Here is a 24643-nt window from a genome sequence, read left to right as displayed (position 1 = left end):
TGGTACGCAAGGAATATCTATCTAGTACACAAACAACTTTCAGCCAGCTCTTGTCCCAACTCTTTACTTCAGTGCTTTCTGTAGTGACAAATGTCATTTTTACTGTTGGATATTCCAAGTCAAGCCATATGAATCTGCTCGATATCCTCCAAGATAAAAACTGAAGATGAGCTCAAGATGGAGTTGAATTCTGAACATTACATCCAAATCGGGTTAAATGAGACTGGGCCATGGCCTATCCGCGCTCATAACCGCTGGTTTTCCAGCGCTCGATTTGCACAAGATTGCAGCATGCTGTTGGCCAACCCACCATCAAGCAACGACCCTTTGGCGAGTCCCGAAGCAGAAGGCCCACAAGAGGCGGATTGTTTTGTATCTTTCTTTTCAGAAGCTGACATTGTTGACGCGGCTCTTGGCGATCTACTCAAAACCCTGGACGAGTTGCATGCGGCCCTATTGCAGGACGTCAGCCCTCAAAGTGACAATGACTTTGACCCAGAGCAGTTGCAGATTGTTGAAAAGATCAATAAAATACTGGAAAAATATCAAGAGCAGCCCCACCTCCTTGACCCTCACCTGCAACGCCTGGTTCAGCCCGTAGTCTTCAAACTACGCGATACGATAACAGTTTGGCACGAAAGACATGAACGTGATAAAGAGGGCATCATGCTTGTCAAAGTAGCCCGTTGCCTCTATCCATTCTTTAGATATCTATATGTACTTACCAAAGTCCGTGGATACAAGACGATAGTCAAGTTTTTCACGCACGAGGTTGCCGACTTGGAACCTGTTCTTGCGTTTTTAGAAACAATGGATGGTACCCTACAGGATCCACTCTTGTGGGAGGCCCGCTATGTTCTCCTATTATGGCTGTCGCTGTTGAGCATGATTCCCTTTGATCTACGTAATGTGGACAGCGGGGCGTCATCTGGGCAATCACTTGTTGAACGAATAAAGACATTGTCAAGGTCATACTTGTATGCGGTAGGAAAAGAGCATGAAGGAGGAGCAATATTGCTCATGAGGTTGCTGACGCGACAAGACACCAGCAGCGAGCATCTCATGGACTATGTCAAATGGGCCGCCAAGGAAATACGAGGAACAACCGACGTGTTCAGACTTCGTGGAGTGTTAATATCTCTGTGTACAATATTCAAGAACGGTCGACGGGAGCTCCTCGTTCCCGCTCTTGATGACGTGCTACTCTGTTGCCAATTGATCAATGAGCCATATGTAAAGAACAATGCGCTTTTGCGTAAGCTTTTGGTCAAACTAGGACAACGTGCTGGACTGTGTTGTATGAGACCTCGTACGGCAAAGTGGCGATATCAGCGAGGTCATCGATCTTTGCAGCACAACTTATCCGCTCTGGGTACCGGGCTTCTGACAGAATCCGCGACCGAATTGGTAGATAACGATGTGGACCTTGATGATGTACCAGAGTCTCTCGAACTCGTGGTAGAGCTTCTACTGAACGGTCTCAGGGACAAAGACACGATCGTGCGATGGTCGTCCGCGAAAGGCATTGGGCGGATAACCAATCGATTACCGCAAGATCTAGGGCAAGATATCGTTACCTCCGTCATTTTACTGTTGGAGGAGAACGTATTGTCGAAAGCCGATGGTGAAGGCTATGACGTGTCACAAGTATCAGATCATACTTGGCACGGTGCATGCTTGGCATTGGCGGAGCTGGCGAGGAGGGGTCTGCTCCTTCCGGAGAAGCTTCAAGAAGTGATGCCGTGGATATTTCTGGTAAATGTGCACACCTCTCTATTGACGCTTATGAAGGGATGCAGAAGGCTCATTTCCTCAGTGTATGTCGCAATTTGCAGGCCCTCAAGTTCGATCAACGCCGCGGTAATTATTCAATCGGGGCACATGTCCGTGATGCGGCATGCTACGTTTGCTGGTCGTTTGCAAGAGCATATGCCCCTGAAATTATGCAACCGTTTGTCGGAGACCTAGCAAAAGCTCTAGTGGTGGTCAGCGTATGTGATCGTGAAGTCAACATTAGACGCGCTGCATCGGCTGCGTTTCAGGAGAATGTTGGGCGTCAGGTAGGAAAGACTCTTTCTATTTTTGTTCCTCGAAATCGCATTGAAAATGTGTTGTGACAGGGATTGTTTCCGCATGGGATCGAGATCGTTACTGCAGCTGATTACTTTTCCGTTGGAAATCGCACAAATGCTTTCTTGGATGTAGCTGTTGACATAGCAAGGTAAAAGAACATACAATGGTAAGCGCAAGATTTTCTCTAACATTACGACCCCGATCGGAAAGGTACCCTGAATATTACAGTCATATCTGCGACCATATGGCACATGTGAGCCTGTCCCATTGGGACAAAAGTATACGAGAATTAGCCGCAGAGTCCTTAGCGAAGCTAGCTGTAATGGACTTGCCGTACATTCTTGGTCGGGTTCTTCCAAAGCTGGTGCGTGTCATATCCTTCGTCAGCATCATGAGGGGCTACTGATGCTTCTGATAGATTCTTCGAGTCACTTCAGATGAACTGGCGATTAGACATGGTGCCTTACTGGCCGTGGGACAAATTTGCCTTGCGTGGTCCAGATGTCGGCGACAAGAAGATCCTAAGGCTGAGCAGTGGTGGGAAAGGGAACTGGAGAATCTCATTGTGGTTAGTACCTGAAAGAGATCCATTCTAATGATGCACTAACGGATGATATGCAGCCGATATCCGCGCTCATACCATTATATCCTCAACCGTATCTTGATGGGTTTGGCGGTGATTTGACGCGTCTGGCGTGCTGTCGAATGATCACTTGTCTCGCCGAGGCTGACTGGCCTGTCCATGTCGACATCTCCCGGATGGGAAACATGAGTGGGAAAATGGACGCCCTGACTCTGCCAAATTCATGGCTGCAGATGGTAACCACGTCCCTCGAACAAAGGGATGAGAGCGTCCAGGCTGCTGCTGCGACGGCCTTGGGAACTTTGAACAGATGGAATACTCTCGACCCTGCAACGCTCATGGACCTAATAGAGAGAATGCAAACAACATCCAACCGAAACGTAATACGTGGATATGCATTGGCGTTAGGCACACTCTCTGGTGAAATTCTATCCGCAAATCTTGAAAGAATTGTTGATGCGCTTATTGCTACCGCCATTGTCAAGGTCAGTGAAAGGTTTCCGTCCATTCCTCGAATGTAGACTCATTAGTGATACCATTTAGGAGGACAAAACGTTTGATGATGCAGAGGCACGGCGCAATGCAATCCAATCCTTGACTAGCATTTGTGCAACATACGGATCAAGCTTACAAACCGGTATCCTATGGCGTTCATGAGATACAATGCGGCATTCTGTTGCTAATGCCTCCTTCGCTAGCTATGCCTCGTCCGGTATACCTGAAAGTTGTAGAGACTTTCCTTGCTGGATTACTGGATTACAGCTCAGATTCGCGGGGAGATGTTGGTTCATGGGTCCGTCAGGCGAGCATTCAAGGCTTCGAGCGCATTGTTCCGTTGTCGGTGGCATCTACAGCATCCCTCCCCTCCGACGGCACCACATACATGACGCAAGATATCGCTTTGCGCATAATATGTAATCTGTGCCAGCAGAGTGTGGAAAAAATCGATAGAATGCGAGAGGCAGCCGGCAAGACACTGCTATTTCTCCTGTGGGACGTTCCTGGGTTCACATTTGAAGGACACACGGAGCTGAAAAAGATTCTACCAAAGTATGCTTGACACATTGGTTATGTCGCGCGTAGATTGCGTATCAACATGTGCCTCCATGCAGAAATAACCAAATCCATTGGAATACAGCCGCTGACGTTTACCCGACCATGATGCAAGTCTTGTGCATACCACAATTTAGAGTGAGCACATTGGTCGGCCTCGTAGTGGCCATCGGTGGTCTATCGGAAAGTTTGGTGTGTAACCAGACTGTGAATGCGAATCTCAGCTCTTTCGGCGTGGCTCACCTTTCGTAATAACTAGGTGCGATCCTCGAGCACGAATTTTATCGACTTTGTCAACACAATTCCGGATGGGATGAGTGTGGACGATGACAACCGTATGAATCTGGGCGATCTGTTTGCGGCGCTGCTGGAAGTGTTCCGGCAATATCAGCGTCGTGACAGGGTGTCGAAACCTCTGCTAGACGTGATTGATCTCCTTTTTGGAAGTGGTGCAATGGCCAGATATTATAATGTACAGTTCTATCAAGATCTGTACGATCTTGTAAAAAAAGAAGTTTTCAAGAGCAAGGATGTGAAAAAGCTGCTTAGTGGGATCAAAGTGTGAGTGCGCCTTCATTTACACTTTTAATGATATGTTCAGTGACTTCCAATTGTTTCTCACCACCAGGTTTTGCGGATTTCTGTCACTTGGTGATGATGGGCAGGAAACTATCTCGGGGGTCCGAGAGCGTGCCTTAAATCAATTACTTCTGTATCTAAATCATCCATATCCAAAGGTGATTGACGAATGCAGCCGTTGCTCCGTGAGCTCTTCTTACCTTGAACTTTGATAGGTCCGCCGCGCTGCTGCTGAAGATTTGTATGTCGCGATAACAGCGGTGAGCGATACTGTAGTTGAGAATGATGGTGGAGGTGATCATGAGGTGCGTTTGGAGGAAGCAGAGGAAATATTGCTCACAACGGATTGGTGGGTACACATTAATTTCCCTCGTCGGTGCACAGACATGATCTTACAACACACATTTCAATGTTTACAGGGACGCGCAAGTCTCGCAGTTGAAGGGCCCTAAAGAGCAACTAAAATCGTTGCTGTTAAATAAAACCTAAGTCATTACGTATCAATATAAACAAATGCACGTGATAGATTACAGTTGAGTTCAATGATCTCGCTTCCAATTGAATTGACCATGCAGCGCGCGGTATGTCTTCCTGCCCACGCGCAACATGTTTGGAATCGCAAAGCGCTGAGTGCGCTTGGGCGACCGAAGAAGATGCCCGTAGCCAACTACAGGCGTGTCTAGCGTTGTTGGAAGAGAAAGAACGCGGTAGGATAAGACAAGATTTGTTTGCTGTCAACTAACGTCCATCTTGATCAGTTTTTCTGCACGCTGCAGATTTAACAATTGCTGCTCAAGTTGGCCAGCACCTTTTACAAGCCAATACTGAGCTAAAGGAAAGCTATGAAGCCGTTGTGAGCAGATTATGTAGTCAGTGTTCTGCGGCCTCCGCCGTGCCGCATCCACCCGTTTTCTCGTCGCCAGCCAAAGCATTCAACAAAGTCTATTATACCCCACGCAAGCCAAAGTTTGCTGATTGCGCAAGTGCAGCCGAGGAGGCGACAGCACATAGCCGACTTGAATCACCGGAGCGACGAAAAACAGTTGGATACCCGGACTTTTGGTCACCTTCTCGCCAGTCAAGCAAGTCGGTCAATACACCCATATCACGCAGATCGCCATCACCGTTACCGAGAACAAACAGGAGATGTTTTTCTGCCTCAAAAGTATCTACTCCACGCCTCACGAGCCCAAGCAGTAGCATTAGCATTGATGTATCAGAATACATCGAATCTTTAGAACGAAGCAATGCGGAGCTTCAGGCTCAAGTTACTTCCCTTCTCAGCCAGGTTAAAATTGCCAAACAAAATCGGGAAAAGGAGAGTAATGCTCATGCTGCTCAAATGGAAGACATCAGAAATGAACTATTTTTGCTGTGCGAGGAAGTGGATTCTTTAAGAGCTGAGAAGAAACGGCTAAGACTTCAATGGCTAGAGGATAAAAAGGAGAAGTTTTCGGTGGAGATGGAAGAACGAGAAATACTAGATTCCTTATTATTGCGGGTTCAGGAGGCGGAGGAGGAGAAGGCGAGGGAGGCAACTGCAAGACAGAAAGTCGAGGGGCGGCTTCAAGCCGCCTCGAAGGAATTGCGTCAATTGCAGGCGAAAGTAGCTCAGCTAGAAGAAAAAGCTGAAGATGGTGTGATCTGTCGAGACATTTGCAACCAGCAGGAAGTTCTCGTCGAACAGTTGAAAGCGCAACTAGAGGAGATACGAGTGAACTATGCAACGGTATTAGGGGAGATGGCCGGGAAGCTCACTCCCACAAGAGCTGGCCAAAGTGCCGGTGGCGGAAAGCGGTGCCGCACTTACGAAAAATTGGTACCTCCAGTCAACCCATTTAAAGAGCTTTTATTGCCGAGTACGGTAAAGTCTCATGATGTCCATCCTAAACCTTCGGAATTGACATCAGCGCACGACCGGATTTATGATCAAGTTGATGAAATGATGCGTACGGACGTAGAGAATGGCAGCCCTCGTCCCAAAAAACATCCAAAGAACCGTATCAAGGACAATTGCGGGCTGGTGCAGCCAGGGAAACCACTTAAACTGTACCTCAGCGAGATTGAGTCGGATCATTCAAGTGGCATGGGAGACGATGAAATTGCTACATATTTTACGCTCCCCCAACCGTCAGCTGTAAAACCACCGGAGATGCATCATCCTGGGAATGATGCGAACACACTGGTTGAAACACCTCGGAATAGGGACAACTTGGACATTGCCTCCAGAGTCCAAGGCATAGCGCCATCCAACGGTGGTAGCATTCTACTAAACTTCGTATGGAGATTTTTGAGAAAGGTGGTCATTGGCATGTAAAAATACAACACACCCGCCCAATGTCTATTTCTTTGTGTTCTGCTTCACTATCTCTTTTGCAGCATTGAACTCAGGGCATAATGATCTGTCTCCCCTGCGCTTCATTTCGTCTGCATAACTATCCAAGCATCGATCTAGTAGTTGCATGGCTTCTTGGGTAGAATGAAGATCTAGCCATTCACTGTATTGTGTTGCACTCCAGCCGTACAGGAGCATGGGAGAGGGTATGGATGGATGTGAGCGGGCAAGTAGGTGCTGGAGCAAAATAAGAGGTGGCAGTGTTTGGCTTCGAGACAAATCCCGTACTTGATCGAGATCCAGAAAAGGCAAATGTCTGATATCCGCATGCGTTAAGAAATAGTATGTTCACAACCACAAGGCCCAAAACAAACCTGAACGTCCGCAGAGCCCTGTAGCTATCACCTAGATCTCGCTCCAGCTTCATTCCCATTGCTCCGAACCACTGGCTCAGAACAAACTCTAATTGGGTCATGTCTCCAGCCAATAATCGTCCAATGACTTCATTACTGGGTCGTATTAAGCTAGCATGGCGGAGGAAAAAGTCGACGACACGCTGTCCAAGTGCCCGAATCCTTTTTTTACATGTCATATTAGTGGGTATTGCGATTAATAATACTGTTTCTGTATGGCACTTGCATACCACTCGCGTGAATCCTTGCCACACTGCAATTTTGACAGGAGCTCTCGATGAAGCCATCGAATTCTAGTGGCAAACTCTACCACGTACTGACTTGTGGATGATTCCACAGGTCCCCGTGAAGGCGACGCGTGTCGACTACATGCACCGCAATTGTTAGGCCTAGTAAGATGTAAGGTAATTTGATGCCACCAACCTCGCAAAATCTTCCCTATGTATCTTCATGAGCACATTTTCCATATCTCGAGTAATCTGATTGAAACTTCGTTCCACGATATTCTGCAGCGTTTTGGATAAGCCCTGGTGAGATGCAATAATGAGTCAACAACCTTGCCCGTTTGGCGCAACGACAAGGGACTTCACCTGGGCGGCGTCGCTCAAAGGATCGTCACTGGCTCCCTTTTCAAACTCTTCCAGAAGACGCAAGAGGCTCTGCTGCATCCACCACAACGAGTTGATAATCTCAATGACAAGAGCTTGGGACTGTGAGGCCGGACCGGTTCCACTGAACTGTACATGTGCTTCTGCACCATACTAGCAAAGACATTATTTAAAAAGAAAATGAAAGAGATGGAAAATCTGCAATGCGTGGTCAACCTACCAACTGCTCGCACTTGACAGCATACATTCTTATAGCTTTATTGCCATTCTTTGATACAGCCTTTACCAGGTGTGCATCGAATTTCGCTACCTCCATCTCACTATTCTTGACAAATGGAATGATTACTGGTCTGTACTTGGTATCAATTTTACCCAACGAACGGACCTGCTCAACGCTCTTATGATTTTGTCCACGTCATCTCGACTAGGAACCGGTCTCACGCCAGGCCCAGGCCTTTCAGGAAATGCTGTATTGACAGGTTCAAGAAGTCGTGAAAGAGACCGGGATAGGTATGCCCCTTCGAATGGAGATAAAGTTCGAAGAATTAAAAGACTGTCTGGCCTTGCAAACAACAAGGAAGAGGAAGTGAATAAGCTAGAGGCATCGCGGACATGTTTAGTGATCTCCTATACCTTTGCGTCTCGTCACTGTAATCAATCCCGCTGACAACAGAAAGCCGTGTGAAGACGTTATGCACTAGCCGCAAGAGCCGGGGGTAACCGGTTTGAAAGGCGTGGAGAAGAAATTGTGACGCTGAAGATCCACCACAGTAAGCGCTTGATGTATTTGAAATGAGTATGATTCCTTCTCGCTCGCGCACCTTTTGTGGCAAGACGAATTTCGCGTTCTAAAGAGGCTGATAGCCCCTTCCAGAAATAATCGAGCAAGTCTCCGTTGATTCCCTAATAATAGCGGTGTCAGTGTAACATGACTCAAAAATATGAAGTCCGATATCCAGCAGTCGTACTTTGTTGACCTCGTCCAAGAAAAGGACATGCGTTACAGGGTCACGCTTCCGTCCAAGCACTTTCTCAAGTTGGTATATCTGGCACATATGTTAATCAGAACAGATCCATAGCGGAGGCACGTTTCTGCAAGGAATGTTTTACTTTATTAGCATTTTCGAAGATGCTGTCCATCAGACGTTCCAGTCTGCTCCATAGCCCATTGCTTGCGGATGCGGATGAACTCAAAAAAGGGGTGTCGCCAGGACGGCGTGCAGAGTCACCGGCCAGGGACGCCTCTACAGATAGCATAATTAGGCCATGTCTAAAGTTTGTCCGCTTATTCGGATTACCGGATGTACCTTTAATTTCTTTGTTCAACTTGACGACGTCCAGCGCCGCTTGAATGTCCTTAGTAATGCTCTGTAACATTTGCTCTACAAGCTGTCGAGTCTTCGATGCGAGCTGTCCCAAGTTAAAGAAAACTTGAAGACCTGTTGCTATATCTGCGGTCTACCAATAAAATCAGTACGACAATGTCAACACACGTTAGACGACCATCCACGCACCTGTGCAGACAACCCGCGCAGTAGTAACTGTTCCCCTTCGGTGGTAATTCGCTCCTTCGCCTGAGTTACAAGATCACTTTCTGACTCGATAATGGCAATACCGTGAAGGTCCTCATCGGCTATAATGGCATCTAGCGCAGAATATCGTCAGATACTAGTCTCTTGTGAACTAGCGTCGGCATTGTAATGAGCTTACCCATTTCACTAACGGTAAGAGCCGCCTTTGGTAGTTCCCGCTCCCCTCCAGGCATTAACAATTCGAGCCGGCGTAGCAAGTACATAAAGCGTATTATGCGACGCAGCACCTCGGCTGTTCGTTGTATCCGGTCCAATTGCACACTCTTATCTCTCATCTGCTGATATGGATCTACTATCTTCTCGCGTACTCTAAGTAATGTGGCCTCAAGGCCGACAGTGAGCCGCTTGTCCAACCGTGTTTTTCGCATACTTGCCGGAGTACCTTTCAAAAGATGCATTTAGAGAGCCCAGTCCGCTCTTGACAGTTGACAAAACCTCCTCAATGTGCGATAAGCCCGTGACCTGTTGCAATAGATCTTCATAGTGACTTGCAACCTGGAATGGACAGAAGAGGATTCATTTTCACAGGCTGATAAACAAAATGCGCTGCTAGATACTACATTCCACCCATTCTCAATCTTACCTGATCATGGATATGCTTGTTCAGATGCTCAATGCCAAAATTCAGCTTTGCCAACGCCGTGGCAATATCCATTCCGTGAAATGGGCTATCTGCAGGTGCCTGAATGACGCGATTGGCATACTGAGTTGCGTCAAACCCATGGCTAGAGAACTCTTTGTAGTCTAATAGAGGCCAATGAAAAATGAGTACCAAAGAACTTCCACCACCGTAAACTCTCCCAACCAAATGACACCCGTGCAGATCGTTTGTTTACCTTGCGAAGAAAGGAGAGCTTCGATAGCGCCAGTACCAGAAGTAGAGACCTGCAGACTTGGCCGTCGTCCTGACAGCATAACGAAAGTACTTTTTTCCTCTGCCAAAATGAATCTCGCGGAGGAACTGGCGTGTGATGAAGCACGCCAGGCTGAAGATGGCCCAAACTCAAAAAGGTGCTCGTGAAGCGCTCGCTGCTTGATGAGTCATTTCACGTGATAATGCTTAGCAACAAGGTTTCTAAAAGACTCAAAGGGGGGCTTTGAGAAACGGGAAGGCGATCCCATCGAAATCTTTTTAGCGTTGCTCATCGAGACTTTGGATCCACCAACGTTTGAGCGCTCATCGCCATGTCCCTCCGGGATACCCTTGAGTTTGACAAGGAGCTTCACTCGCTATACGAGACAAAGTTACCCGTTTCGGCGTCAAAGATCAGTTCTTTGACAAAACTTGCCATCAAGCACGCAAAGGTGAGATGGCTGGATACATGACGGTACTGGAAGCGGGCAAAATGTTTGTCCCAAGTGCTGGAAAAAGCTGCGATTCCGCTCATAAAGTTTTGCTGGAAAGGGATGGAGATGATCCGTCGCATGCTTTGACTCTAGCCTTGTGAAACAGGCGCCGTTGCTTGCATAAGATGGTTGTTTCCTATGTACTTGTCGGGAGCGCCCCTAACATATCCTTTGCCCTTTGCGCAGAACTACAAGAACATTGTTTATAGCATCGAAAAATTCATTCAGAAATGTCCGCCAGAGCTAAAACTGGCTGGTCTTTACACCATCGACTCCATTGCACGTGCTGCCGCAAAGCATCCCGAGGATGGAAAAGTCTATATAGCGCGATTTGAGGAGAAGCTGGATACCTTTATTCCTCATCTCCTTCAGGCCCCACCAAAAGACAAGGTATGTGAATGCATGCCAGTGCTCTTGTGGCATTATCTCATCTTATAAACCTGGCAGGATCGTGTCAAACGAACTGTAGGACTGTGGAAAAGATCTGGACTTTTCAATGTGGAACAAGTCACTGCTTTGGAAAAGCAGTATTTCACGGAAGGACATGCGGAGGCACCAGGTAGAGTATTGGCTGAATGTAGTGTTTATCGGTCGTACGGTGATAGGGAATTATGTCGGAAACACTCAGATTTTTAATTGTATAACTTGTTCGCTGGTAAGGTCCTACGGTCATCGCATCCGCTGGATTGGGCGATCCTCGAGTATCCAATAATTCAAATAATGGAACTGGTATCATCGGCACAGATCCACGCTTGAACAATGGGTCGATAGGAGGGCCAGAAGCAACGTCGGCCCCACAGCAGCCGGCTGGACTACCTTCAGCAGGGTTAGATGCTACATCTTTGTTGGGCGCACTTGGTGCTTTGGGGCAGTCAGCGGTCCCCGGCTTAGGTGGTAATCTGGACGTTGCTTCGTTATTGCCTTTGCTTCAAAACCAGGCCGCCCTTCCACAGCAGCCTTCTGTACAAAGCCAACAAGCAGCTATTGCCCAGCTGCTTTTAGCGGGACTTCCCATGGTATCCAACAATCCAGTAGTGGGCTCATTGACTGCTTCGTTACAGGCGACCCCAAGCCTAAATTCATCGTCAGGAGACATTGCTGATAATAGTATTACAAAACAACACGTAAGTGCGGCTTCAACATCGATTGGCCAATCAGCCAATCCGAATGACTTCGATTATGGTGATGAAGAGGACGTCAAGAAAGTGACGAGTTCTGGAGTTGGAACGTAAGTAGTGTTTTGTGTCTGTTTTTTGATACACTTGCGCGTGCTGTTGAAAGCGAGGCTGTATGCGGTCATCGGTTTATACGTTGCCGCAATGATATAATGGTCTTCCGTGAGACATGGTACCTGCAGTCTATGTAGAAAGCGGATACCTATATGAACAGGCATGACCGTAACTATATTCTGCGTTGTAATTGTGTTTGGCTTAATAAACTGTTCTATTACATCGCTAGTATATCTTTTGCGAACGTCTTGGAATCGTGTCCTTTTTCTAATCATCAATATCTCTCTTCTCTTTTCCCCATATACCATTATTTCCTCCTGGCATCTGCCCGCTTGCATCGAATCGACAACCTTCTCACTAAATTAGTGCACAATCCAACGTCACCGCCACACACCAACCTGCAAGTTTCCCAAGTGGGTCGATCAGAGATGCGGTATCTTCAACGCCATGGGGAAGCCAATCCACGCACGCTGCACAGCACCAGAATCCAATGGGGCAAGGCCAAACAAATCTCGGATCAATGGGCTCTGAAAGCTCCAACTTTCCGAACCGGGCTGGAGGAGGCCCCCCACAGTCTCAGCAATCCATGCTGCATCAATATGCACAGCATCCTTCGTTAGAAGGGCGAATGCAGAACGATGGCAAGTCGTTGGCCCCTATCGGTCGACCAATTCCAGTAGTGGGTAGCGATCGAGAAGGAGCACAGCCAGTTTCACCTTGGACGCAGGCGGCTGCACAAGGTGCAGTACCAGCTCGGCCGGGAGACTGTTTGCCAGGATTTGTAGATCCTTCACTACCAAAGGAGTTTATGAAAAGTAAAATGATTTGAAGCACGCAGCGCGGACCGAGGAATAGTGCTAACCCGCTAACCTTTATTTTCAGTTCTGACACGAACCGTATATGTAGGGGGCATCACCCCCAATATTACAAAGGAAAATGTTCGAGACCTCTTCGAAACTATAGCGCGTGTCGATACTGTAACAGTAGGTTACCGATCTGGACCTCTGAGGGACACATAAAACTCACGATGATTTTGGCAGGTAAACTATCCTAAATTCAATGCATTTGTTAAACTTCTGACCCGCGCCGAGGCGGACCTGGTCAAAGATCGGTTTCATAAGTACCAGTATAATGGTACAATGCTTAAGGTGATTATCAATTTTTCTAATATTATTTTTCATGATTTGCTAAAAGAACGGAAATGCTGCAGATGGGTTGGGGATGTGGATATGGTCCCAAAGAATTTTTTGACTATACCACCGGAGAAACATTGTTCCCTTTGGCGCGCATGACAGACACCGAGAAGCGGACAATCTCACAATCCACACGTGGTGGAGGACCTATCGAGGGTGGAATGGTGGTAGAAGAACCCGATTTTGGCTGGCCTCAAAAGGGGGATGTGTGCAAGGGAAAGTATGCGAGCGGTCAGATCCCGTTTGCGCCTGGATTCGTGGCGGCTCAGCAACAGCGAGACCGAGGAGGCTTTAACCAAAGCACTCCTCACATGGCACGCCCATTTGTGCAACCGGGTATGCAGCAAATGCAGCAAACACCTTGGATGGGTAACCGGGACGGTGTGCCAGCTGGTCTCCAGCCGCCCTTTCCCAATATGGCCATGGGAATGCCCCGACCACCGCACCATCAATACCCACAGATGTCCCCATCAGGACGAGGGACAGAGATCATGGTTGTCACAGATCGCCAGTATGACGAGCGTGATGATGAACGGTGGCGTAACCGGCAAACTCAAGATCGAGGCGAAGAGCATATCGTTGTATTGGGCGGCGGAGACGATACCGAAGAAGTCAATTCCACAAACGAGGCGAAGCATACTTCAGAAGATCGCGAGGCGAACGGTCCTAGCGATGGTGGTGGAGAATCTGGACAACATCCCCGTCGATCGTACGACTGGCCCTATCAACACCCTCCTCCAAACTATGGACCCGGATATGGAATGCCTCCAGCAGGACCACATGGTATGCGTCCTGGAGGCGGACCGCCACCACACTGGGGTCGCGGACCGGGTATGTATCATGGTGGTCCTGGGGCAAGGCCAGCGTGGGGGCCGCCACCTGGATGGAATGGGCCGCCGGGCGGGATGGTGCCGAGAAAACGGCAGTACTCTCCGGATACAGATGGGCGAGACACCAGGCGAGAAGATGATGGGGAAAGGCAAGATGACCGCCACGACCACGGAGGGGATGAAGATGACAGTCGGCGTAGGCGTTCACGCTGGGAATGACAGCAGGAAAACTTGTAGTATTTGTTGCAATTGTCGTTTTTGTTTATCTTCCCCATTGTAATTTGAAACCTGCTGTAATGTGGTTTGCATTTCAAATGTATTATGATGCCAATGCACTTTGCCGGTTTGATTCAATAGCGTCACTGACAGCGTCCCGGTCGCCCCGCCAGCATTTTGCCAGATTTCATCCACTTTTACTTGGGAAACCGGTAGGTGATAGAGCCGGTAGATGGTTGGAAGCTGGAAGGATTCTTGGTCAAATAGGGTGGAAATTACTGGTGAAGAGGTTTCATCCGACGGCACTCAAGGCATTGGCCTACGCTTCCGATGGCTCCTGTGAAGTCATTTCTCTGCACTCTGGCGAATTGGAAATGGCTCCTTGAAGCGGGAAGAGCAAATTGACCGGCGTTAGATAGAGGTCTTGTTGCACTCACCGTGCAGAGTCTGATCTGGGATCAACGACGTATGAAACCTAATTTGGTGACGCCTGGCGTTTGATATATCGAGGCTTGAACAAGATCCTGCCCATTGCTCTCAAATTTGCCCGTATGATGGATCATATGTGAAAGTCTTTTAACCAACTCGTCCGTATCAGAAAGGATATCGGCTTCGTCTATGAACCTTTGATTGAAAAAAAGAAGGAAGATATGGTCGGGCTACTGTCCTGGTTAAAGCGGAAGGTGCGATAGGACACGATGATGCCCCCAGAATAGCCTTCTATGTATCTGAACATGTCCATTCAGGATGACAGCGATTGGGAGAAGGCCTTGGCGGTGCTGGACGAGAGGATCCGCCATGCAGAAATACGGCTATCTGAATTACATATGCGAGAAAGAAAACTCAAGTTTGCGTGGCTGTATTACTCTATCCCAGTCTATGTATTCGTTCTAGTCGCGTACTTCACTTATCTCAAACCGCGAGGAGATCCGTGGGATATATGGCTGTGGAAGACGGGTTTCGTTGTACTAGGTGCCCCATGGTAAAGAAATCCGCGCTTAGTATATTGCTGTTTTTGCATTCTCGCTAAGCTAATGTCACACTTTAGTATATATATAGTTCACCGGTTGATCCGGTATTGGTACAGCACTAAAGAAAAGCATGAACGTGAGTGTACATTCCCCCTCAAACAGCCATCATCACTGATACTAATCTCACTCTTCCAGTGGAATACCTTGAAAATCTGAAAGCAAAGCAGAAGGAAAAGGTATGCACATTGGACATTGTCCAAGTCATTGTTCATCGTCGCTGATAGTTCTCATGACGACCAGATCGAAGATCTGAAGAAGAAAACCGCCTATTACAAAACCAAGGGCCTTATTGAGCGTTATGACACACCCACTAAGGAAAGGATGCGAAACAAGCCGCAACCGGTGAGGTCGATTGGTTTTTATGATTCAGTATCTGTGTCCCAACCTTCCGGTATAGGGCACACCCATGCAAACTCCTAATGCCGCGCAAGTTTTAACAAAACCTTCCACTCTGTCCCAACGTCTTGAGCCGTCGAGTACTCCCCAGATGGTCGCATCGATGAACACTCCAGGTTGATATAACAGTCTCTTTGATGATCATATGAATAGATACTGACTATGTTCTGCTCTCCCGTTGTAACATATTTGAAAAACAGTAACCCCATTCCCCGTCGACAGGCCTTCGCCGCTATCCCCCACACCTGACATCAATATGATGATTCCTGCACGCGGTACGCTTCGGTGTTGTACGTCGAAAAGGTAGTTTGCTAAAATCTGGATTAGGTGCACACACTCCTTCACCAAAGGGATGGTTTGACAAGGTGATTGACATTATGATCGGTGAGAGTGAAGGACCAGCAAGTAAATATGCATTGATATGTGAAGAATGCTTCACACACAATGGTTTGGTTCCGCCGGACGCATACGCAACTGCTCGTAAGTGGAGGTAATCATCTGACAAACCTATTTGCAATTGGCTGATGGATCTGTGTCCTCTAGGCTTTCGATGCATGAAGTGCGACCATCTCAACGCACCAAAGAGCTATGAGCATCTCGGGTTCGGGGACAGCAGACGATCCCAAGACATGGATTCACCCACAGCAAGTCTGCTTAAGCGGCATCGTGCGTCTGTTCCAGACGAGCTTCTGTTCGCGAAATCAGCGTACGGTCAAGAGTTGCGGCGACGATCGAACCTGCAATCGTCAGAGGAAAGTGAGACACAGCAAGTTGCTGAACGGGGGCCCACGCCGCCATTAGAGTCGCAAGATAGTGCTGATACTGGTATGGTGGGATCCATTGAGGATCTTCACGAGCCGCAAGAGACGGAAAAGGAAGAATAAGTGACATGTGATACAGTTCGTGGGCGTCACGGCGTATGCTTTACGCGTCGGGATAGCTCATTTGCTCGACAACCCCAGAAGAATTAAAACTGAAACATTAATAGCATTCTTAAAAATACAAACGCATTACGCAAATGTGGACAGCAACCAAAGTTGAAAGCCCCAAAAAACTATCACCCCCGTATATACACGAAGCTCGTCGCCCATCGTAAGATAAAACAACCCCGTGTCCCTCACCCTTCCTTTGTCTCTCGGTTGTTGGTCGGGTTCATTTCCATAAATCTGGGACCTGTACTGCTTGCACCATTGGCAAATGCTTGTTGTGTGGCAAATGCTTGCTGGCCATTGCCATTCACGTTCCCTTCTGTTGCAACATGTGACACTTCGTCGCTGCTTTTCCCCTCACTAACCTCCTTCACCGGTTCTTGAACGGCACGCAATTTGTTTGGACTACTTGGTGTTGGGCTGTGCAAGGATGCACCTGTCAAGGTGTGAGATGTACGACGTACAGGTGGGGTCGCGTCCTCGTCAAGATCCATGACGTCTTCATCTGCGTCTGGCTCCGCATCCGCCATATTAGCATCGTCATCCTCCGCCAATTGTGGGGTTTGTTCCAGCTCTTCCTTAGCCACAATATCCATAATCGTGGTCCCTTTTGGTTCGTTTGCGGACATATCCGTGGCTTTGGGAGACTGTATAATCGAAGTCATCTCTTCAGATTCTCTTTTCGCCGTCCGATCACGCAGCGTGCGTCGAGGGGCCGGCGAGCCACGCGGAGATCCACCAATACGTTCGCGTAACTCCTTATGCTTTGCGTTTCGGTATGATTGTCGATCTCTTCGTCCACCTACACCTTCGTCTTCGGAGTCGGACAAGGCATTGTCGGGGATTCGATACTTATCTGACATCGTCTCTGCGGGAATCGAAATTAAATTACCCGTTGTAGAGTACCAGACTCATCAACCCACTCACGTGTTATCCGCTCGTCCTTGTTATTTTCTTCCTCATCATCGTCTGATGACCAGTCATCGTACGGAACATCTGGAAACACATATCAGCCTCGAACCGTATTGGTAACCTACGCATGATGGCTTCTTACGATGCATTTGCACGCTCGGAGCATGCGCTACATGTCGCAAGTTTTCAATTGTTGCAATCCTGGCAATTCCCAGTTGGTTTAGTCCATCTCTAAATTTGACAACTCGCATCTAAACGTACTTTATCTTTTCGAGATAATCCCGTGTGTTCAAATTCTCCATGTTACTAGCTGGGATGTCTAATCGATATTCGGGGCAATAATACTCGTAATATTCGTGGTACGGTAAATCTAAACGCAAAAATGTGGTCAGCGTGCATTTCTGGTGATTGCAGGGTTCAATTCGCACGCGTACCTTCGGGTACCTCCACGCCGACCGCTAGACTGGTTTCGTAGCACCATGCGCGTGCAACATTTCGAACCGTATAGCCTCCACCTCCCACCAAAATAAGTGGGACATTGAAAGTCTTTAAGAATTCAACAGACTGTGCATGACCTGTGAGAAAAAATTGTCAGATAACTGCGTTTGTTTAATTCAGATAATGGGATCGTTACCTCGCATTGACAGATTGAAAGCACCTAATCGGTCACCTACTAGCGAATCTGCGCCAAGCTGCAGTACCACAGCACCCGGCCTATACCATTCCATGACATGTGATATCACCTACGGGAAGCGCAAGTCAAGTCGCGTACAGGGCAATCCACACGGCAACAAAAACCACTCACCGAACGAAATAGATGTTCGTACGACTGATCATCAATCCCTATGATTTGGAAATACCTTCGTCAGTCCGCCGGTAGGTAAAGGAATCAATATTGTTCGACTTACCGTCATTCAACGGTACGTTCACAGAATAATTCCTGCCTTTGCCGATGCCGACATCCTGCAAGTGACGGTCAGTTAAGGTAAAGCTCACGCTACTGCTCCAAATCCTTTGACTAACATTTAAAGCACCGGTACCAGGGAAGAATTCTCCAAATTTGTGAATCGAAACCGTCATCACCCGATCGTTGGTGTAGAAAGCCTCCTCCACACCGTCGCCATGATGTACGTCGGTATCTATGTAGAGAACCCGTTGATGGTACCTGATGACAATGAGCAATTTAGCACAGACACATCGTTCCAGAAATAAGGCGGATGCATACTTGAGTAGTTCGAGAATTGCAAGGACAATGTCGTTTACATAACAAAAGCCAGAGGCCTCGCCACGTTTTGCGTGATGCAACCCGCCGCCCCAGTTGATAGCTATATCTGCTTGTCCGTTGTTCAATTTCTTTGCTCCGGCTTCCAAAAACGTTAGTGTTGTTGATCGGCAGACCCTAACATATAACCGCCATTCTCACCGATGGAACCGCCAGCAGACAGGGAGCAAAACTCGTAAAGGCCTTCAAATACCGGACAATCTGGACAGAAATCGCCCACATTAAATCGCGCCTGATACTTCATGATCTCGTCTGTATCCTCGGGTGTAACTAGATATCAACCGTGCAAAACTCATTAGATTCTTCGATCGTTATCGTCCAAAGCTGCCTTCGTACCGAGGCGTCGTAACAAGTGCACCCACCTCGTCGAAGGAAATCTAAATAGTCGTCAGAGTGAAACTTGCTCATCTCCTTGAAAGTGGCAGGAGTCGGCGTCTTCGGGTGGGCGAAATTAGCACCACGGCTCACATATTTCCAGGCGCCACAGCAACGTACCGAAACTTCCATTTTCTTTTGCAGCCCATAAGCGGTGACCAAGCTGTGTGTCATCTTGACTCGGGCAGGCTTTCCATAAGAGAGGGTGTTATATTCGCGTTAATAGGGTCCAAATAGACAAGTAGCAAATGCGCTGCTCACCTTCATGTAATGCTTTTCCCCATAGTGGTAGTGCCCAATGTCAGCTGCAAATATCCCGATAAGTTGAGTGTGAGCGATCATGTTGTAAAATAGGGGTTGAAAATCACAAACGGACGCTCAAGTAACGTACGATGATACTGATAAGACACCTTGACATTTTGTTCTCCAGTGGGACGACTGTTACCAAAGTCCATCTCAGGCGACTTACTCCTCTGGAAAACAAGTCGAGCTGCTGCTGCAATGTCAGGAATCTTTGCACCTGCAGATCTACAGGGACGAGTTCAAGAACACACCAAGTTGTGAATGACTGTGCCATTGCATTCCAGCCATACAATGTGGTTGTGAAATCCAATTGCGGTTCAAATGCTGTGTTTGCTGGGCTGATACCCGATAGTTCGCTTGGCCTCGCCAGATCTGAACGCTTTCAACAAAACGACCTCTTATGGCTTAAGCTGTGCCCAAAGACAGTCGCAGATGCTCTATCAGCGGCACCCCGCGCTTGCGGCACTATTATGGTTTTCATGGCTGTTACAGCTACTTACGGTCGAGTCAGTCGTGGTTGTGGATCTCGATGAAATTCCTCATTTTGCAACCTCATGGACGTCCTTGAACGAGTTCCGAAAGTGGGCGGATTCGTTGCAGCAGGCACCGTCTTGGAACCAGACTCTCCAGGAGTTTCGTGCCAAACTTGTAGAGTCTGGTGGCTTATATCAGTCTGTTCACAGTGACATTTCGAAAGCAGCCAAGGCGGTTGAAGGAGACGACTCAGACGTGGCGACAGAACTTGTCAAGCTGGCGCGTGGAGCTGTTTCAATTGGACTTGAGTACCCTGAATGCAAGGGGACCCGCTCTGCGAACCGGAAATTGCTCTTGGCCGCCGACAGTGACGACGGAGACTGCACGACCGATGAGTCAAATGGCAGACTTCTAAGTAGACTTATCATATACCAAGAAGGGAAAGGCCTGAAAAGCTGCGATCGTGTATGTAAAGAAAGCACGCTACGACTGGTTGAGTCGTGGCGAAGCAAAAGACAGGTATCGTTCGACGTCTGTTTGTTGAACAATGAGCAAGCGCTGAAGACGTGAAACAAGGACGATAAGCCAACCCGCATAGCAGTCTTTTCACCTACGCCCCTTACCTCATGCACCGCAGTATCATTAGCAATGTCTGTCCGCTTTTTTGGCCCATCGCCGAATTTTACCGAGATAGATACTGGGCATATATGGCATGATAGCCACGCGGCTCTCCTGATTGGGGACGGCCACAGAACCTGCTTTTCCGATGATGCGATGTTTTCAGAGCTACCACTTAAGGATCGTCTGAAGATGCGTTTGGTGGAGGGTGGACTAGGATGCGAAGGACATCTGGATTCTATGGACCCATCTTCTTTCAATCTGCTGTACAAAAGCCTCCTTAACAGTACGTTTAGTGGTGCGCATTTACGGACGTTATTCTTTTCGGCTGACATACCACTGTAGCCGAGACGCCTGATTCACTCACCGACCCTACATGGCCTACGGTCCATGAACTTCTATCCGCTAACGTCAATTTGCCTTCAACTCCTGAGGTGTCGCAGCCAGAAAAGTTTGCTGACGCGTTTCTTGAGCTGCCATGTACGGCCTGGAAGTCTGTTCAGAGACTACGGTCTCCTATACACATCCCATCACTGTCGGCGGAGGGACCGGCAATCTCAGACATATTCTCATTGATGAGCATAGCGCTAAAGTTGGCTAGCGTTAATCCAACTGCAGAGCGTTTACCAGATATCAGCGATGACCTCTTGAAGAGGGTGGCGAACGTGTGCCAAGTGTGTTCCGCATTTGATGACATCTCGTATGCTCGCTTGTACAAAGCGTTTGATAAAATGAAGCTGGATGCATGCAAAGATACGTTACTCGGTGGCCTTGGACCTTTTCTGGAGACGGTCAATAACAGCTCAATCAAGACCGAGAACTTGTTGTTGCGTGTGGGGCGGAATGTCAAATTGGCAGACAGTACTCGAGCAGTGGTCTTTGAACAATGCGATCAGGGGAGCGTTTTAACATTCACTGTCGATGCTGATCCAGCGCGAATGCCCTCAATGATACGTTCACATCTGTCGAAAACATTTGAAGCAAAGGTCACATTATCGACACCTCTGTTGCAAAGATCAGGGTCGATGCCCACAGGCTTGCCTGCTTCTGCCATTTTACATGATAATGGGAAGCAATTCATAGTGAAACTGAATATCACGGATCGGGAACTATATGGTCTATACGACTTTGATATTACCTTCGCAGGTAGAGGTATGTGCGGTAGTTACGAGATTACTCCATAATTCGGAGCTGAGCGCTTATTAATTCCCTCTAGACCCAGCATATTCAGAGTTCCAATTTAAATCCTCAATCATCTGCTCGGACCCTCCTTTGGTCTTCAATTCCGGATGGTCATCAGGTCCTCCCCATCAGGAGCAATGGAGAGCGCTGGAGGGGCTTAATGGCTTCACTCTACCGAAACTGAATGTTCCGATCCGATATCATGGTATTTACTCACTTATTGTGCGTCGTAATGATCATTTGCTAAAGTTTTTTCAATTGCTAGTGTTGTCGTACGATCTGGCTTCTCGTCCTATTACCGCGCCTTACCATCTTGATTCCCTATTGTATCTCGCGTCCACATCTATTGTGGTGTCCTTGCAATCTGCACAGAACCTGAATTTAACTATCGCTAAAGTTCCCGCTCTAATTCGTCAGCATCTTGCTCTCTCCACTATTTGTGCAAGTGACAACGAACCAGGTCTGAGCGCTCAGCGGTTCTTGTATCGAACTGACAATGTCAACATTAGCGCGTGCCATGGCAATGAGCTGCTACACCTAAAGTGGGCGAAAGAAGCCGTCATTAACGGATGGCGTCTACCCAATGTGGCGCTTGTTACCGTGAAAGAGAGCCAACGAAAAGTAAGCTGATAATTACTGATATCCTGCTGTATTCACGCTTGTAGAGATGCAAATTGACAACGTGCTGCTAGTTCTTTGTCGTAAATGTTCATATCCCAAAGATGAACGAGGACGACGCTACCCACCTCCTGTACCTCATGGAATATTTCCGTATGACCTACGGATTTCCCATTGTTGTCTCTGGTCTTTTGGGTGGTCAAATTGGAAACCAGCACATCGACGTTGCTTTGCATAAAACTGGACTTTGGAGGTGGGAACAGCAACTGCCTTGGTATACGGGTAACGAAAAGTTAATTTTCACTTTGTTCGCTGTATCAAAGGAATTATTTTCCAGCGCCTCCGTTACTAACTACCACGAATCAAATGCTCTGGATCCCGTCATTGCCAGATCCCAGCACATATCCCGATTCGCTGCTTTTCAACCAACCCCTGATCGAGGCCGTGACTCCCGACAGGATGTGCTTGGCTTTACCGACAGGAAATCTGTCTGATTTCCCTAAGTGTGCAGAAATTGGGAGCTACGCCACATGGTACCGTAAAGAGAGCGGCGACGCTTTGGCAGACGACAGGCTACCTGCCCGCCACAAAACGTGCGCAGGAACGATTGGGGCGCATGTGCCAGTTGCATACGAAGTGGATGCAGGTATTATTTTGTTACTACAAGCGTAGATTGGCTGGCCCACGTTGAATCGTTCCTTTTTAGATACTCGTGAACAACCGTTGCGCCTCGTCACATACAGCATCGATACTTTAGATAGCTGGCGTTCAGAGGGATTCCTGGACTCGTCATATCCAGAGTCCCTGTCTACATACGACATCATCATGCTGCAAGGTCTGCACGGCCTTGCAAGCCAGCCTGACACGGTACTGAGTGTACTGCGGAATTCTAGTGTGGCGGGTGCTGAGACCTATACGCACACTGGCTTCCTTGGAAATAGCATTCAAATCTATTGGCGCAGTACCGACAAGGGATTGCGAGCACTGAAGTGTATCGTAGCACCTGATGGCACTGATCAGAAATCAGGGTCGTCAACCATGGTCGGGTGCCTCTTTTCCTACGGAAAGAAATCCTTCATTGCGGCAACCGTTAACGGTCGCGCTTTCAGCAGGGAAAAGGATGCACTTTTCCCTCTCTCGTCTGTCGACCTTTTCAAAAAGCTGTATGGGAAGCTCTGCTTGCATTATGCTAGCCTACAAACGCCCCTTGACGGCCACGATATTGACTGTACGACCAAACCCATACCTGCACTTCTTGCGGGCTCGTGGGATTTGGATGAGTTACACGTAAACCTGAATTGGGATGACTTTCAAGCTGCTTTGAAGAAGATCGAAATATCAATGTGAGTCATCCGCGTCCATGACTTGATTGACCTAAGACATTGTGCCGTAATGCTTTCAATTGTAGAGCGCAGAGACTCCAACCTGTCAACACTACGCTCGACAGAGTAGAAATACTTCTTCCTCCGGAGCGTGTTATGGCAACACCGGAGGAACTCTTTGTTCAACAGCAAAGCGGTACTCGACTGGGAAGTGTACTGAAATGGTGGAGAAGCTCAAACGGTAAGTGGTAGAATGCTGTGACACATGGGACGTGTCACTCATTGTTGTTCTTGTTCAGATCAAACCAGTAAGCGCCTTTGGCCCTACTGGACAAAGTCCGATGGCACTATTTCGGACTTTCTGGTACTGTTCAAAGCTGATGATGAGAACAGCATCCAAATACCTCGCGATCAGATTCATATTGATACATTCGCGGGATCTCCGCGATGCGAGGGTGACGATTTTGTAAACTTGCCTGCTTGTCGGAGAACCGACGCTCCTTGTGGCGAGGTTGGCGTACCGATAGGCCTGAAATTTGGCGCCAGATTGAGAACATGCGACTGAAAATCCCGAGAAATTCGGACTATTACAAAGCTTTCTTTACGTAAATAGTTTATAATTAGTATGGTGCAGCACTTGATTTGTGTATGAACTGCCCAATAGATGTAGTATCGTAGATAGACAAAATAAATGTGCTTTTGGTTCTGAGCAAATGTCGGTGGGCCCTGCACGATCTACCCATTTGATTTGCATCTAAACCCTAAATGCAACTGCAAAATGTGTTGATCCAATCTCACCGATGGCAATCCATAGGTAAAGTGAAATCCGTAGAGTTTCAGTGACATTAACGTGTGCTAGCTGAGGAAACAGGCACTTTGGTAAGAGACAAAGCTTTCACCTTTTTCATACAATGCACATCAAATATCCATTCCAACGAAATGAAAGAAGTAGCTGCAGGTACGTTTTGCTTCAAACCAATTGTCAAGTTAATTCAGCGAATTCGTGGCCCACTGCTTCGCGATCAAACTCTAACTTTCAAACAAAATTCCTGAGATGATCTCTGATGCGCTCTCGATTGTACCTAAATCAATCAGTATCTCCTTCTCTGCAACTTACACTTACCATCAGCAGGAGCTCCAATCGTGGCAA

The 24643-nt window shown here is 47.8% G+C and overlaps 7 protein-coding genes across 7 annotated transcripts; 5 read left to right on the top strand and 2 right to left on the bottom strand.

Annotated features, from left to right (window-relative positions):
* Nucleotides 1–223: 223 nt before the first annotated feature.
* Nucleotides 224–4813, top strand: SPPG_03041 (uncharacterized protein). Its single transcript, XM_016751325.1, has 13 exons — nucleotides 224–1755; nucleotides 1836–2060; nucleotides 2121–2221; nucleotides 2284–2437; nucleotides 2492–2641; nucleotides 2695–3141; nucleotides 3200–3293; nucleotides 3355–3706; nucleotides 3769–3901; nucleotides 3969–4270; nucleotides 4338–4446; nucleotides 4504–4637; nucleotides 4708–4813. Exons 1-13 carry the CDS (start codon nucleotides 292–294, stop codon nucleotides 4775–4777), a joined length of 3735 nt encoding a protein of 1244 aa, XP_016610622.1. The 5' UTR covers nucleotides 224–291; the 3' UTR covers nucleotides 4778–4813.
* Nucleotides 4814–4865: 52 nt separating this feature from the next.
* SPPG_03040 (uncharacterized protein) lies at nucleotides 4866–6632 on the top strand. Its single transcript, XM_016751324.1, has one exon. The coding sequence runs from the start codon at nucleotides 5631–5633 to the stop codon at nucleotides 6603–6605; it is 975 nt and encodes a 324-aa protein (XP_016610621.1). The 5' UTR covers nucleotides 4866–5630; the 3' UTR covers nucleotides 6606–6632.
* On the bottom strand, nucleotides 6563–10265 carry SPPG_03039 (uncharacterized protein). The gene is made up of 17 exons (XM_016751323.1): nucleotides 10073–10265; nucleotides 9820–9980; nucleotides 9619–9731; nucleotides 9355–9545; nucleotides 9159–9289; nucleotides 8952–9102; nucleotides 8755–8888; nucleotides 8613–8690; nucleotides 8466–8547; nucleotides 8278–8398; nucleotides 8030–8206; nucleotides 7865–7964; nucleotides 7627–7797; nucleotides 7460–7563; nucleotides 7267–7401; nucleotides 6998–7198; nucleotides 6563–6939 (listed from the first exon to the last, which is right to left on the bottom strand). The coding sequence occupies exons 1-17, from the start codon at nucleotides 10149–10151 to the stop codon at nucleotides 6630–6632; spliced, it is 2439 nt and encodes an 812-aa protein (XP_016610620.1). The 5' UTR covers nucleotides 10152–10265; the 3' UTR covers nucleotides 6563–6629.
* An 82-nt stretch (nucleotides 10266–10347) lies between these two features.
* SPPG_03038 (uncharacterized protein) lies at nucleotides 10348–14166 on the top strand. The gene is made up of 8 exons (XM_016751322.1): nucleotides 10348–10541; nucleotides 10770–10973; nucleotides 11031–11142; nucleotides 11244–11811; nucleotides 12179–12627; nucleotides 12695–12795; nucleotides 12853–12960; nucleotides 13023–14166. Exons 1-8 carry the CDS (start codon nucleotides 10422–10424, stop codon nucleotides 14052–14054), a joined length of 2694 nt encoding a protein of 897 aa, XP_016610619.1. The 5' UTR covers nucleotides 10348–10421; the 3' UTR covers nucleotides 14055–14166.
* Nucleotides 14167–14227: 61 nt separating this feature from the next.
* Nucleotides 14228–16628, top strand: SPPG_03037 (uncharacterized protein). Its single transcript, XM_016751321.1, has 10 exons — nucleotides 14228–14263; nucleotides 14650–14734; nucleotides 14798–15033; nucleotides 15100–15158; nucleotides 15218–15258; nucleotides 15323–15424; nucleotides 15480–15594; nucleotides 15679–15753; nucleotides 15806–15958; nucleotides 16022–16628. The coding sequence occupies exons 2-10, from the start codon at nucleotides 14702–14704 to the stop codon at nucleotides 16360–16362; spliced, it is 1155 nt and encodes a 384-aa protein (XP_016610618.1). The 5' UTR covers nucleotides 14228–14263; nucleotides 14650–14701; the 3' UTR covers nucleotides 16363–16628.
* Nucleotides 16381–19508, bottom strand: SPPG_03036 (uncharacterized protein). Its single transcript, XM_016751320.1, has 15 exons — nucleotides 19368–19508; nucleotides 19238–19281; nucleotides 19097–19165; nucleotides 18964–19036; nucleotides 18743–18871; nucleotides 18545–18683; nucleotides 18343–18484; nucleotides 18228–18282; nucleotides 18125–18162; nucleotides 17954–18062; nucleotides 17754–17894; nucleotides 17581–17689; nucleotides 17462–17520; nucleotides 17335–17403; nucleotides 16381–17275 (listed from the first exon to the last, which is right to left on the bottom strand). Exons 1-15 carry the CDS (start codon nucleotides 19429–19431, stop codon nucleotides 16596–16598), a joined length of 1920 nt encoding a protein of 639 aa, XP_016610617.1. The 5' UTR covers nucleotides 19432–19508; the 3' UTR covers nucleotides 16381–16595.
* A 147-nt stretch (nucleotides 19509–19655) lies between these two features.
* Nucleotides 19656–24207, top strand: SPPG_03035 (uncharacterized protein). Its single transcript, XM_016751319.1, has 10 exons — nucleotides 19656–20272; nucleotides 20330–20657; nucleotides 20717–21523; nucleotides 21588–21758; nucleotides 21819–22174; nucleotides 22246–22424; nucleotides 22495–22817; nucleotides 22878–23514; nucleotides 23580–23734; nucleotides 23793–24207. Exons 1-10 carry the CDS (start codon nucleotides 19712–19714, stop codon nucleotides 24056–24058), a joined length of 3783 nt encoding a protein of 1260 aa, XP_016610616.1. The 5' UTR covers nucleotides 19656–19711; the 3' UTR covers nucleotides 24059–24207.
* The last annotated feature ends 436 nt before the right edge of the window (nucleotides 24208–24643 follow it).

The sequence above is a fragment of the Spizellomyces punctatus genome (assembly GCF_000182565.1).
Source record: "Spizellomyces punctatus DAOM BR117 chromosome Unknown supercont1.4, whole genome shotgun sequence".
In the NCBI taxonomy this organism is placed as follows: domain Eukaryota; kingdom Fungi; phylum Chytridiomycota; class Chytridiomycetes; order Spizellomycetales; family Spizellomycetaceae; genus Spizellomyces; species Spizellomyces punctatus.
The sequence above is the reverse complement of the archived record's forward strand: the minus strand, read 5'-3'. Positions and strand labels throughout refer to the sequence as shown.

Bases quoted from the DNA above. Each gene is read 5' to 3' on its own strand.
- SPPG_03038 (XM_016751322.1), top strand. From the start codon at position 10,422: ATGTCCCTCCGGGATACCCTTGAGTTTGACAAGGAGCTTCACTCGCTA. The intron at 10,974-11,030 runs GTATGTGAATGC...TAAACCTGGCAG, and splicing joins AGGCCCCACCAAAAGACAAG to GATCGTGTCAAACGAACTGT. The intron at 11,812-12,178 runs GTAAGTAGTGTT...TCACTAAATTAG, and splicing joins ACGAGTTCTGGAGTTGGAAC to TGCACAATCCAACGTCACCG.
- SPPG_03036 (XM_016751320.1), bottom strand. From the start codon at position 19,431: ATGGACTTTGGTAACAGTCGTCCCACTGGAGAACAAAATGTCAAGGTG. The intron at 19,037-19,096 runs GTACGTTGCTGT...GCCCACCCGAAG, and splicing joins AAAAGAAAATGGAAGTTTCG to ACGCCGACTCCTGCCACTTT. The intron at 17,404-17,461 runs GTAAGAAGCCAT...ATGTGTTTCCAG, and splicing joins TCCGAGCGTGCAAATGCATC to ATGTTCCGTACGATGACTGG.
- SPPG_03041 (XM_016751325.1), top strand. From the start codon at position 292: ATGCTGTTGGCCAACCCACCATCAAGCAACGACCCTTTGGCGAGTCCC. The intron at 2,222-2,283 runs GTAAAAGAACAT...CCGATCGGAAAG, and splicing joins GTAGCTGTTGACATAGCAAG to GTACCCTGAATATTACAGTC. The intron at 4,447-4,503 runs GTGATTGACGAA...GAACTTTGATAG, and splicing joins TAAATCATCCATATCCAAAG to GTCCGCCGCGCTGCTGCTGA.
- SPPG_03035 (XM_016751319.1), top strand. From the start codon at position 19,712: ATGCTCTATCAGCGGCACCCCGCGCTTGCGGCACTATTATGGTTTTCA. The intron at 20,658-20,716 runs GTACGTTTAGTG...ATACCACTGTAG, and splicing joins GTACAAAAGCCTCCTTAACA to CCGAGACGCCTGATTCACTC. The intron at 21,759-21,818 runs GTATTTACTCAC...TTCAATTGCTAG, and splicing joins TGTTCCGATCCGATATCATG to TGTTGTCGTACGATCTGGCT.
- SPPG_03037 (XM_016751321.1), top strand. From the start codon at position 14,702: ATGGTCGGGCTACTGTCCTGGTTAAAGCGGAAG. The intron at 14,735-14,797 runs GTGCGATAGGAC...ATGTCCATTCAG, and splicing joins TGTCCTGGTTAAAGCGGAAG to GATGACAGCGATTGGGAGAA. The intron at 15,034-15,099 runs GTAAAGAAATCC...GTCACACTTTAG, and splicing joins GTTGTACTAGGTGCCCCATG to TATATATATAGTTCACCGGT.
- SPPG_03039 (XM_016751323.1), bottom strand. From the start codon at position 10,151: ATGCTGTCAGGACGACGGCCAAGTCTGCAGGTCTCTACTTCTGGTACT. The intron at 9,732-9,819 runs GTAAGATTGAGA...TGTCCATTCCAG, and splicing joins ACAAGCATATCCATGATCAG to GTTGCAAGTCACTATGAAGA. The intron at 9,290-9,354 runs GTAAGCTCATTA...ATTCTGCGCTAG, and splicing joins TCTTACCGTTAGTGAAATGG to ATGCCATTATAGCCGATGAG.
- SPPG_03040 (XM_016751324.1), top strand. From the start codon at position 5,631: ATGGAAGACATCAGAAATGAACTATTTTTGCTGTGCGAGGAAGTGGAT.